The sequence below is a fragment of the Delphinapterus leucas genome, chromosome 9, assembly GCF_059928025.1.
Source record: "Delphinapterus leucas isolate spDelLeu-1000000601 "Yukka" chromosome 9, BTC_Dleu_Yukka2, whole genome shotgun sequence".
NCBI lineage: Eukaryota > Metazoa > Chordata > Mammalia > Artiodactyla > Monodontidae > Delphinapterus > Delphinapterus leucas.
Window position 1 is genome coordinate 19,755,841 of NC_143137.1, and position 12,986 is coordinate 19,768,826.

Here is a 12,986-nt window from a genome sequence, read left to right on the forward strand (position 1 = left end):
CTAGCTTATGTAACTGAGGTGGAAGGAGACACACAAAAGTGAATGTTCTGCATGCTTGGTGCTAATAAATAATTTTCTCTGTTTTCTCACATGCAGATTTGAAAACCATATTTAAAATTTTACTTTACAAAAAAGAAAAAGTACATAGTTCATGAAATAAAGCCACAGGCCAAATGCAGTGGTGGTTTTTTTTTTTTTTTTTGTATATTTTACTGGCTAAGACTAAAATAAAGGCTACGTTTTGCCTCGGGGATTTGTTTACAGGAATCTAGGAATGGCTCTATTGGGAGAGTGCATCTCCCTCATTAAACGGTGAGTTCCTTTAGGAAAGAGATTACATCTTCTAACTCGCTGGCCTAAACTTCTAGAATACTATCCTCAAAGCGTGCTTTGTCAGATGAATGAACTTCCTTGAAAGTTGCCCAGTTAGATGCCGTTTCTGCAGTCAAGATCACAACTCCCAGAAGGCGATGCTCCTCTGGCGCTCACGGTATAAAGACGAGAAAATACCAGCACCCATCGTACCAGATCAAGACTACAATTCCCAATACACCCAGTGGGCTCCGGGAACCTTGTCAGGAACCACTTGTTGCCATAGCATCCGGGTCCGCGCCAACCAATCCTAGCGCCCCTCCCGGAGAGAGGCGGGGCATTCATATCCTCGACCAATCGGAGGCACCTTTGTTGTGGCGCGTGACCGGAGGAGGCGGGAGCTCACGACCGGCGGCTTCTCCTTGCTTCTTGGGGTCGTGGCCTTGCTCCTCCTGTGGAAAGCTAGAGTCCGGGCCTGACCACGCGCTTCTGTGCGCGTGGGGCCTGTGGTGCTTGTGGGTCCGCGCTAGGTGTCTGCGGGCGCAGAAACAGAAGCCATGGGCGGGACGGCCAGCACCCGCCGGGTCACTTTCGAGGCGGACGAGAATGAGAACATTACCGTGGTGAAGGGCATCCGGGTGAGTGACAGTGGGCAGGCGGAGGGCCAGTACTCGGACTCGGACCTGGCCTTTCCGGGTTCCGCTCAGCCTGGTGTCCTCCGTCCGGCCCCCCAGTGTTGTCCGGCCTGAAGCTGAGTTCTTTGCAAAGAAGTTTGAAGTTTTTCAAAACGTGGGACATCCATTCAGAGATATTTGCTGGTTGTGGGCCAAGTGCTGAGCACTGCGCTGGGGCGGCTGGCGGATGCCAGGTTGCTTTAGACCCTCCAAGGGCTCACAGTCCAGTGTAGACTGTATTGCTCAGTAGTTGTGGGACTTTATTTGAAACCCCTTCCTCACTGTACCCATCTGTGAAATGGGGCTTGTCTGTCTTCTCCTGGGTTCAGGATCCAAAGCCTGCTTTTGCACTGCCCACAAGGCCTCTCTCAGGATGAACTGGCCTTTTAAGGAACCCTTTATCTACTCTGTTGTTTAGTACTCTCCCACTGACAGCACCCATTCCCCCGACACACACACACTTTTCGGCCCTGCCTCGGGTGACTTCTCGTTCTCCCTCCTTCACTTTTCTTTCACTTGACATCTTGTCTTTTCCAGGCCCCTCCTCTGTGGCCTGCTGTGCCTAAGTTTTGGACTAGGCCCAGTGGCTTCAAGACTAGGGTCTGCCAGCCTGATAGGACTTGAGATAGGATTGCAAGTTTTCGTACCACTAGGAGTAGTACACTTTGTTCTGTCCAAGACATTGGAGAGAATTTTTAAATGCTCCCTGAATATGCTTGATACATCAACTGAAAACTTGATTTTTCTCTAGGGTGTCAGCATACCAGCACTAATTTCATTAACACACTCTCTGCTGCGCCTGAGTTTGGAGCCTCACATTTTTGGAAGTATGATGCCTGATCCTAGTAAATAAAGCAATTTGACCTCAGAAAGTTTTTTTTTTGCGGTACGCGGACCTCTCACTGTTGTGGCCTCTCCCGTTGCGGAGCACAGGCTCCGGACGCGCAGGCCCAGTGGCCATGGCTCACGGGCGCAGCCGCTCTGCGGCATGTGGGATCTTCCCGACCGGGGCACGAACCCGTGTCCCCTGCATCGGCAAGCGGACTCTCAACCACTGTGCCACCAGGGAAGCCCTAGATGTTTTTAAGCTGATCTTTATATTTTTCTCAGCTTGAAACAGTCCTTTTGTTTCTCCTGAGGGGAAGTCTCAGTGTCATGAGTGAGCCAGTGTTTTCAGCTCAGTTGATTGAAGCATAGTGCTGATGAAGCCCACACTTCAGGGTTGAATTGCAGATAGGTTAGTTCAGCTTGGCTGAGGAAGACATTCCAGATATGCCCAGTTGTCTAACATTTATGCCATCACTCGTAAGAATAAGAGTGTGCCACATATACACACTACTATATATAAAATAGATAACTAATAAGAACCTGCTTACAGCACAGGGAACTCTACTCATACTCTGTAATGGCCTATATGGGAAAAGAATCTAAAAAAAAAAGAGTGGATATATGTTTACGTATAACTGATTCACTTTGCTGTACAGCAGAAATTAACACAATATTGTAAATCAACTACAATAAAAATTAAAAGAAAATGTGTTCACCTTAACAGTAACACCTAAACACACTACATGTGTTTCTCTCTGGTGGTTTTTGGCTTTACCAAATTTGCCCTCTTTGGACCCCTTTTGTTAGTTTCTCATGAAGAGAATAACTCCTATTTCTTTTATACTTTTCCCTTACTTCTGTGTACACCACTTTTCCAGGCCTCCTGCTTCTATGTTTAGAGCATTTCCTTTTGGACCACTGTGACCATATCACCTATGGTTACCTTTTTTCATAACAATAAAGCTTTAATTTAAAAAAAAAAAGTGTGCCAACAATGCAGCAGACTCAGTCGCTGCTGGAAAACCAATTTTGTGTTCCACTGATAAGGGTAGTAATTTCATCTTCATTTATCTTAATATACAAGGGGTAATATTGAGTAAACAACATAAGGTTTTCAGTAACTAGGCTGCATTTATTAATAGATCACATTTTCCCAGATTTTTCTTGCTGAGATCCTCAGCAGTTAGCAATTAAAGGACTTACAATGTTAAGTTTAAAGTTTCTTCTCACCAGGTGTTATTTCCATGTTATTTATTGGGTCCTGGTTTTCTCTTTCCCCTTATCCTCAGCAGTCAACAGCTCCCCCTCCCCCCTTCCATAAAATAACCTGTATTCTTACACCTGATTCCAACTTTGAACTCATGGGTTGGACGAAAGGCCACCCTCTTGCCTTGCCCTCCTCTCCCAAGTCTAAAATAAATTTATTGTGATGGAAAGACCAAGCATTTTGATTACTCATATTACATGTGCATAATAGGATGTTTCTGAGCACCTGCTGTGCCTGCTTGGGAAGTGTGCCTTCCACTCAGTCTTTCACAAGTTTATCTGGAACATCAAAGCTGTGAGTGAACTCTTCCAGAGCAAATGTCAACTTCGATAAGTATCATTTTCAAAGTAATATTTATCATGCTTTCCAGGCATAAACTAATCTCTTCAACTGGCCATGAAGTCGCAAGCTGAAATTCACAGGAGCCAGTTATGGTAGCAAGGATACTGATGTGGAACACAACCTGTGCTTTGGGAAGTATTAGCCATTGAGAGCCCCTAAGTTATTTCATGTGGGATTTGGCTGAGGATCCTGGAGAGGGTCCATTAACAGAGGCTACAAATCCAGTCAGTCGTTGGGAGTCCTGAGGAACGTCGTTGGAGTAGTTGACTGGTCCCTTTCCACTTTAGGTTCCATGAATCTCTTGCGCATATATTTACCATGATAAGCTTTCTAGGATTTTCATACAGACGGTAGAAGTTCATATTTTCCACTAATAACAAATGCAAAGAACACAAGTGATAATCTACAGACATAAGCTAAAAATTATACATGTGTATATGATAGTATAGAATAGTCCCCCTTAAGTAAGTATTTGGGAGTAATGTCTTCCAAATAATAGTGGCAGTTTTTGAAGCCTTTGTGTTGAAATGGTAGGTGAAAAGAAAATGACCTGTGTTACATGGAAAGAGGACCAAGTGAGAAAAGTGGGTCTGAGTCCTTTAATCAGTTTGCTAAGAAACACCTGGAAGAAGTTGAAGAAAACCTATTATGGAGGTGAGGGTCTGATTTGTTTCTGTCTCATGTGGTTCCTATCTCAGCCTCTTGGAGAGGGGCAACTTAAAAAGGAGTTCTCTTCCTCCTTTTACTCTGTTCCTTGGAAGTAGAAATACTTTATCATTGTCCATCTCACGCAGTCTCTTGTTTCTGAGAAAATACTAGATTCTGGGTTGTTGAGTGGTGTACTTGTGCTGATTTTAGATAAGACCAACCAAGGAGGTTGGGAAGACTATAGAAGATGACACAACCTTTTCCTCTTCTCTGGGGCACGTGTTCGTATGGGGTGTAGTACAGACTGAAAATTGGCAAGTCCCATTTACTTAAATTTGTCTTCAGGAGCAGTAGAGAATAGGGTGGATAATCAAAGTCAGTGAACTGAATTCAGCTCTGCTGGCAGGCCCTCTTCTTTTCCTTCTCCCTTATATTAGAACAGTGGTTCTTAACTTTTAGTTCACAGACTATTGTAAATCTGTAGGCTACGGACTCTACCCAGAATAATGCAATAAGCAGAAAATTTTGCATACCATTGAGGAATTAATCCATAGACTCCTGAATCCATGGACCCCAGGGCATAATTCTAGCATTAATGTGTGTGTTTCTTTGCTACAAATAATTTCTGTAAATTGCACTTGGTATTTGCCTTGGTGGAGATTCCAGAGATGTCTGGAAACCAGGTATAGTAGGTATAGATCTTTAAATAGGAAAAAAGATTTTCTGAAAGACGTACCCTGTTTAAGGAAAGATGTTTCCTAAAGAAGTTGCTGCTGATACAGAGGCTGCTTGTCCGGCTCTTGCAGAAGCTTATGGTTTACCTTTGACCCCTTTTGGGGTCAGGTTGCATCACAAAGAAGAGTTGTTCTCCAGCTGCATATTGTGTGTATAACCCAGGCCAGCATCCCTAAATCTTGTCAGCTGCTTCACAAGCGAGTAGAGTCCCCCAGTTCACAGAGGAGATCAGGTGAGAGTGCAGGCCTGAACTTATTACTGCAGCTGGGAGGTCAGTTCAGTGAGTATCAGCTTGAGATACAAAGTATAGCCCAGCTATTGCCTTCTGTCAGCATAGTTGTGACTGGACTGGGGAGAGGGTAGATTGCTTGAGTAGGCAGAGATGCAACTGCAGGCTTCCATGGGTGCTCCTTTGGGAGGGCCTGAGGATACATGTGTGAACGATTCTAAGGACAAAAAAGAGAGGTTGACTCTCAAGGCAACTCTGCAACGTGTTTATCAACTTAAAAAATGAGTTGTGTTCCCTTGGACGACATGCTTATCAATTTACTGAGGTATAACTAAAGACCTTATTGGGAAATGTTTTGAATTGATTGACATTAAGTACAAGTTTTGAAGCATCAGATAAGCCAGACAAATAAAAAGTTAACAATGAAATAAGAAATAATTGTTTATATTGAAAGAGACTTGTACTTTTACTATGCAAAGAGCGTAGAGAGGGATAAACGGGCACCGTATATACTCCGACCAGGACTTAATGCAGCTGCTTCTGGCAATAGCTGTAGGCCTTGTCTTCATACACCACATAGAGAAGGAGCTCATTACAAACGTGGGCAGAGCTGATGAACGTGAACCAAGATGAATGACCTGTTGAAGTCCTAATGGCTGGAGTTGTGTTAGTAATAACTCTTCCAGGTATTTGTGTAGCATGTTGTAGTCTGCAGTGCATCTTGGAATCCTTCCGCTGTAACTCCAGTGGTAGGTGTTATTTTCACTGTTTTCAGATGAGGAAAGTGAGGCCCACTGAGGGTTATATAGCTAGTAGGTGACCAGTGCTTCTTCCTCTATTCTGGGCCAGCTTCTTGTAACATATGAAATTATATATGTCAAATTAGCTTTATATATATTAGCTTTAAACACGTAAATTATATTACATATATAACATATGTATTATATGATATAATACATAGTATATATCATATGTAATATAAAATATACATATTTACATTACAGCATACTATGTTAATATGGTACATTAAATGTATGTTATGCAGTATATTACCTTATATATTGAGTAAACTTTATATAAATTATATATCAGTTAAAATAGTTTTAAGATTCTAAAACTTAATAAGGCTCATTTTATTTCTTTAAGAGGAAGTGATACATTTTTACTTTATTGTGTGTGATTAAGGAGTGTATTATTTAATAGTGGAGAGGGCACTGGACTAGAGAATGGGGGTTACTGGTTGCTGTCCTGATGCTGCCAGTAGCTGGATGTTACTCAGGACCTCTTTTTTCTCACTTGTGAATTGAGAGGATTGGAGTCAGTCTTGAGGGGTTCTTCCTAAGATGTAGCTCAGCTTTGTAGATGAGTTGCAGCAACAGTCTCAGTGGCTGTCAGTTGTTAGAAAAGCAAAGTGCCTTGGCACTCTTCTTCCTAACTTCTACTTCTCTTCCAAGAAAGGAGTCATGGTTTTTCCTTAAAAGGTCACAACTTTTGAGCTGTGGACTTTCCCTTTACTGTCTCACCTCCATTCTGGTTTGGGTCATGAGATATAAGTAACAGTTCAGGTACAAACTGTTTTGTTCACTGATGTCTCACAAGGGCCTCAATTAGTGCTTGGCCTAGTAAACCTTGTTGAATGGCTAATACAGGAGCTCACAGTTTTGCAGAAAGGCAGTTGCTTGTTCTGTCACTGGAGCACTGCACTGGAAATTTGTGCAAGGTACCTGTGGGACACAAGAAGGGTAGCGTTGGGTAAGCAGAATTGGAATGAAATGGCTTTAGGATGTTTGAACTGAATTTTGAAAGGCAGTTCTCTCCCAAGGGGCCCAGGGAGAAGGCAATGTAGCCATGTATAAAGGCAAAGAGATGGCAACAAGTAGCCAGTGTGGGTGGAGAACAGGGTATGAGGTCTTGGGGGAAAAGCTATGGAAGCTGAGGTTGGAGAGTTAGGCCGTAACCAAATGAAGAGGAAGTCTTGAACGCCACACAGAAGAATCAGGACTTTCTTGTCAACAGAGGTAGCTATTGAAGGATTTGAAACGGGAATTACCATAATCAGATTTGCATTTTAGGAGGAATATTGATGGTGCCATGAATTAGGGCAGGGGAAATGGGATGCGAGAAGAGATGATGAATTCGTTAAACTTTCAGGAGTTGAGGAAGTCATGGCTAAGAGAATAAGAGAGAGGAGTCAAGAAGTCCTGTGTTTTGATTTAGAAGCTGGATGGAGGTGGTGTCATTAATGAGATAAGGAAAGCAAGAGGAAGAAGGGATTTTTGGCAAACGTGAATCCAGCTTGCGACGTGTTGGGTTTGAGGCGCTTGTGGTCTGTCCCAGGGGAGGTGTCCATTAGGCAATTAAGTGTTTAGGTCTGGCTTTCGGGATACAGCTCTTGGGCTGGAGATAATGGTTTAGAATTCATTCATTAATCACTAGCAGTTAAAAAATCAAGGGAGTGAATGAGAGTACCAACAAGAGCATGTAGAGTGAGAAGAAAATCAAGGCAAGGAACAGAATGTGGGGACCTCTAGCATTCAAGGGGAGGGGAAGCCTGCAGAAGAGAGAAGACTCAGCCAGAGTCCTAGGACAAGCAGGAAGGGATGTTGGAAAAGCAGGGGAGGGGTTTTCGGAAGAGGGGAGTGAGCAAAAGGAAGTCATATAAATTAGGTGCTTTATAAGTATAAATAAAAAAGATTTATTTATATAAACATAAATATAGAAGGTTATTTATTTGATCAGTGGTGACTTTTACTGGAACACTTTCTCTGCTGTATTGGGTTACAAGCCAGATAGTGGTGTGTTAAGGAAGTGGAAACTGGAAGAAGGTTCTTAAGGATGTGGGAGGTGGATCACCCCATTACTTGACCTGGAAACCTTCTTGATGATTTCTGCTTCGCCCTCATCTAGTCAGACAATGAATCTGGCAGTGAAGGGGACAGCTGACTGTGACCTTGACACTCAGACTTCCTGGGTTTGAATCCTGGCTGCATTGCTGACAACTTGTAAGGTCCAGTGCAAATTATTTAATCTGGCTTTGCTTCAGTTTCCTCACCTATACAATGGAGGTAATAAAAGTATCTCAGGATTGTGAAGGGTTAAGTGGGTCAAGTGCTTAGTTTAGTGTAAGTGCCTGGCACATAATAAGCACTCAGTGAAGGTTAGCCATTTTGAATCCTAAATATCTTTTGAATGTGTTCTCCCTGGAACGTGTTTTTTATTTTCTAAAAACAACTTTATTGTGGTGTAATTTACATATAAAATTCACCTGTTTTCTGTGTACAACGCTTTCTAATAAATTTGCAAAGTTGTGCAACCATCACCACAGTCCAGTTCTAGAACACTTTCATCATCCCAATAAAATCTTCATGTCCATTTCTAGTTAATCTCCATTCTTATCCTAGCCTTAGGCAACCACTTACCTATTTTCTGTCTGTATAGAGTTACCTTTTCTGGGCATTTCATGTAAATAGAATTATACAATATGTGGCCTTCTGTGTCTGGCTTCCTTTACTTAGTTGTTTTTTGGGTCTATCCATATAGAAGCATCTATCAGAACTTCAGTTCTTTTTATTGATGAATTGTAGTCCATTGTATGGATATATGTTTTGTTTATCCATTCACTGGAATATGGGTATTTGTTTGCTATTATGAGTAATGCTGCTCTGCACATTCCCAGGCAAATCTTTGTGTGGACATATGCTTAATAGCTTCTTAATTGGTCCTTTAGCGTCCTTCAGGGGTCCTCTTCTTTTCTTGTCCCCCTCCAGTCTGTTCTCCACACTGTAGCTAGAGTGATCTTTCTAAAATGCAAGTCTGATTGTGTCATTACCCTGCTTAAAATCCTTCAGTAGTGCCCAGCCGTCCTCAGGATCTAGTTCAACTCCCTAACTTGAAGGATTTACTAAGAGTCTTCAAAATCTAGAATCTTATTTCCCTCTTCACCTTCCCTTTCACTAAGCCCCCTCCTCAGCTTCCTGCTTCAGCCATTCTTTTATTCATTCATATAGTTTCATTTATTTAACCATTCACTCATTTAACCAGGCTTATTGAGGCTCTGGGGATATACTAGACAGGACAGCCAAATCCATGCTTTCCTGGAGCTTTCTTTCTAGTGAGAAAGGCAGGCAATAAACAAGAAAGAATCAGATAGTGGTAAGTGCTGTGAAGAAAATAAAAAAGGATGATCTGGTAAGTTGCGGGGTGGGGGGTGTTGTGGGCTGATGGCTCTCAAATCTCCTAGCCTGAGTGTTCCTCAGAGCCCCTGCCCTGTTGCCAACTGCCTGCTTGATGTTTACCCTTGCTATGCTGATAAGCCCTGCTGCTTAACTATAGCTTCATGCAGTACTCTCTTCTTAGAGTACTCTTATCCTACTCCTTCTCTTTCTAAGTACTCTTCATCCTTCTCAGCCCCCGGCTCAACCCCACTCCCACAGCCTGTCTAGATGCCCTGCCCATCTGCCCATTGTGCTGTCAGCCCTTCCATTACAGGCCAACTGCATTAAGTAACATCCTTCACATTGTATTTAAATGCATGATGATTGTCTGTTTCTTCTTGACTTTAAGCACCTTGATGACTTCAGCCACCCATAGTTGGCTGGCACACAGTTGGTGCATAATGAAATCTGTTGAAAGAGGGATTGTTTGTGGTTAGCCTTGAACGGGAGGGAGGGAGGGAGGGACACCATTTCATTTGGGGCTGGAGGGAAAGAAGGAGCTAAGGCCTGCTGCAAGCTTAATTTGTAGGACAGGGGAGGAAAGTCGAAGGAGTTCTGATGGCTTACATTTTCTCAGAGATTACAGTTTAGTGCACAGTATAAAATGAGGAAAAGAGTTATTTATAATGAGCAATTAGCAGTGCATTAGAAGAAATGAGGTAGTGCTGTGGGGTGCATCTTGAAATCTTAAAATTGTTCTTACTTGCTTTTAGTGTTATAGCTATTAGATTTAGTCTAATTTCTTCAGGGCATTTGTTATACATACTGGTATGGATGGCTGAATTACTTGGATGCTACTGTACTGTTTTCTTTCTTCTTTTATAATTGATTTTATTTTGACGTTGCTTTTTCAGCTTTCGGAAAATGTGATTGATCGTATGAAGGAAACCTCTCCATCTGGTCCGAAGTCTCAGCGGTATTCTGGTGCTTACGGTGCCTCAGGTATTTCAGAATTTTAATTTCTGAGTTCTTAGCAGAAAAATTATAAGTGGTAAAGTTCACTCAATAGTCAAGCTCTTCTGCACTTCTGTCTTTTGTTTTTTGGATGTTCGACTTTTTATGGGGGAATAGTCTTCCTTTGGTATCCATGGGTATTGGTTCCAGGACCCTCTTGGATACCAAAATCCATGGATGTGCAAGTCCTTTATGTAAAATGGGTAGTACTTGCTTATAACCTATGCACATCCTCCCATATACTTTAAATCATCTCTGGATTATTTATGATACCTAATACACTGTAAATGCCAAGTAAATAATTGCCTGCATGGCAAATTCAAGTTTTGCTTTTTGGGATTTTCTGGAATTTTTTTTTTTCCTGAATATTTTCAACCTGTGGTTGGTGGAATCTGTGGATGCGGAACCTGCAGATATGGAAGGCCGACTGTATTGGTTAGTACCAGGGTTTCTTTTAAAATTCTTTGAACTAAAAGTGGAATGAATCTACTTTCAAACAGTCTTTGGGAATGTTTTTTCTCTTCCAGCTCCTGAATCCTCTGTTAGGCTTTGGAAGGTTATTTCATATCTTTTTGTGTAAAATGAATTACTTATAGGGATATGAGAGGTTTGGGAGTAAATATTTATTAAAAAAAAATTGAACTTAGAAAATACTGATTTATTGCTTCCAGATGAAAATCTCTGATGATTTTACTATCTTAATAGATTTCTTTAAGTTTCTTAAGTTTTTTCCTTCATAGTCTTAATTATTGAGGAAAATATGATGTTAAATGAAATCCATAGAGAATTATTGTCTCATTTTATCTCTCTTATCCTGTAGGATAAGAGACTGTTTCTCTTTCCTTTTCTCTCTCTTACCCTGTCCATTTATTCATCCAACTAATATTTATTGAGCACCTGCTATGTGTCTGGCACTGTTCTTATTGCTGCTAAATTTGATGGATGGACATGCTGTTTTTTGGTGAAATGGCAATGAGAAAATAGTTGAGATGATTAAACTTGGACTAAACGAGAATTTTCATTATTTATTAGAAAGGGGTATTGTGTGGTAAATCTGGCTACAGACTGAAATACCTCGAGAAAGATGAGATGTTGCCCAAATGCCATTCACTTGGGGGCATTTGTGACCCTCTTACTAATCATTAAGTCAGTAACCATGAGTTGAACTTCTGATGTGTGTAGAGCAGAAGGTGCCAAGATGAATAAGAAATAGTTCTTGTCCTTTGCAAACTTTTTATTTAGCATTAAGAAGTGTTCATCGTTCATTAAGGTTAGATAGAAGGTGACCACCCCCTCTGCTGGAAACCCTTTTTTTGGCTTCTGGGCCACACTCTTGGTTTTCCTTATACCTTACTTGCATCCTCAGTCTAGTCTTCTTTGCTGATTTCCACTAATGTCATCAAATTGTACGCCTTTTGAGTCATTGTGTAGATGCCCGTGACTCCCAAAATTGTATCTCTAGCCCTGACCTCTCCTTGAAACTTGACTCCGACAATTGTCTACTTCACATCTCCACTTAAAATTCTTCAACTTAGCAGATCCAAGACAAAGCTTTTTATTCTTCTTCAGAGTTGCTTCTCCTCTTTATCTTTCCCAGTAAATGGCACTGGGATTCATCCTTGTTTCCTCTTTTTTTCTTAATTTTTAAAAAAAATTATTTTATTTTTTTATAATCGGGATTACAGATCTTTAAAAAATTTTATTTATTTTTTATTTTTGGCTGCGTTGGGTCTTCGTTGCTGTGTGTGGGCTTTCTCTAGTTGCGGCGAGAGGGGGCTACTCTTCATTGTGGTGCATGGGCTTCTCATTGTGGTGGCTTCTCTTGTCGTGGAGCAGGGGCTCTAGGCGTGCGCTTCAGTAGTTGTGGCATGTCGGCTCAGTAGTTGTGGCTTACAGGCTCTAGAGCACAGGCTCAGTAGTTGTGGCACGTGGGCTTAGTTGCTCGCGGCACGTGGGATCTTCCCAGGCCAGGGCTCGAACCCGTGTCCCCTGCATTGGCAGGTGGATTCTTAACCACTGCACTGCCAGGAAAGTCCCTTTCTTAATTCTCATATTAGACCATTAGCTAGTCTTGTCAGCTCCATCTCCAGAATATGTTTGGATATGTTCTTTGCTTGTCTATCTTTACTGCTGCAGCTCCAGTCGAGGTAACCACCATCTCTTACCTTGTCTTTTGCTGAAGCCTCTTAACTGGCTCCCTACTTCCACTCTTGTCCTCCCTCTATGCTCTGCCAAGCACCCAGAGGCCTCAGCAATCTTTAAAAAAATACATCAGCTCATATCATATCCTAGTGGTAGATCTCCATGGTACTTAGAATATAATTTGAATTGCTTTTCTTGGCTTCTGAGGTACACCATGACTTGTCCCTTTTTGCTTTTCCAACATTATCTTTTGACATACGGATATTTTAAAAATTGGAATTTGATCTAAAATATGCTTTGTTCTAGGTAGATTTCTTCTTTTCCTTTTTTTAAAAAAAATTATTTATTGTATTCTTGCTGCGTCGGGTCTTAGTTGCAGCATGCGGGCTCTTCATTGAGGCATGCGGGATCTTTCGTTGTGGTGCACGGGCTTCTCTCTAGTTGTGGCATGCTGGCTCCAGAGTGCGTGGGCTCTGTAGTTTGTGGCATGCAGCCTCTCTAGTTGAGGCATGCAGGCTCAGTAGTTGTGGCTTGTGGGCTTAGTTCCCCCACGACATGTGGGATCTTAATGGGTTCGACCAGGGATTGAACCCACATCACCTGCGTTGGAAGGCGGATTCCTTACCACTGGACCACCAGGG

At 42.0% G+C, this 12,986-nt stretch overlaps 1 protein-coding gene across 3 annotated transcripts in view; it reads left to right on the forward strand.

Moving 5' to 3' along the window:
- The first annotated feature begins 695 nt into the window (after window positions 1-695).
- CHCHD3 (coiled-coil-helix-coiled-coil-helix domain containing 3) overlaps window positions 696-12,986 on the forward strand; it is a 316,341-nt gene continuing 304,050 nt past the window's right edge. Inside the window, exons 1-2 of one of the 3 annotated variants that reach the window (XR_016394280.1) lie at window positions 696-950; window positions 10,104-10,191. Coding sequence is in view for 2 of the 3 variants with exons in the window: in XM_089917385.1 (XP_089773511.1) it covers window positions 870-950; window positions 10,104-10,191 (169 nt within the window). In the remaining variant the exon portion in view is untranslated. The remainder of the gene's footprint in view (window positions 951-10,103; window positions 10,192-12,986) is intronic. The other 2 variants (XM_089917385.1, XM_022580882.3) reach the window with 2 other exon arrangements.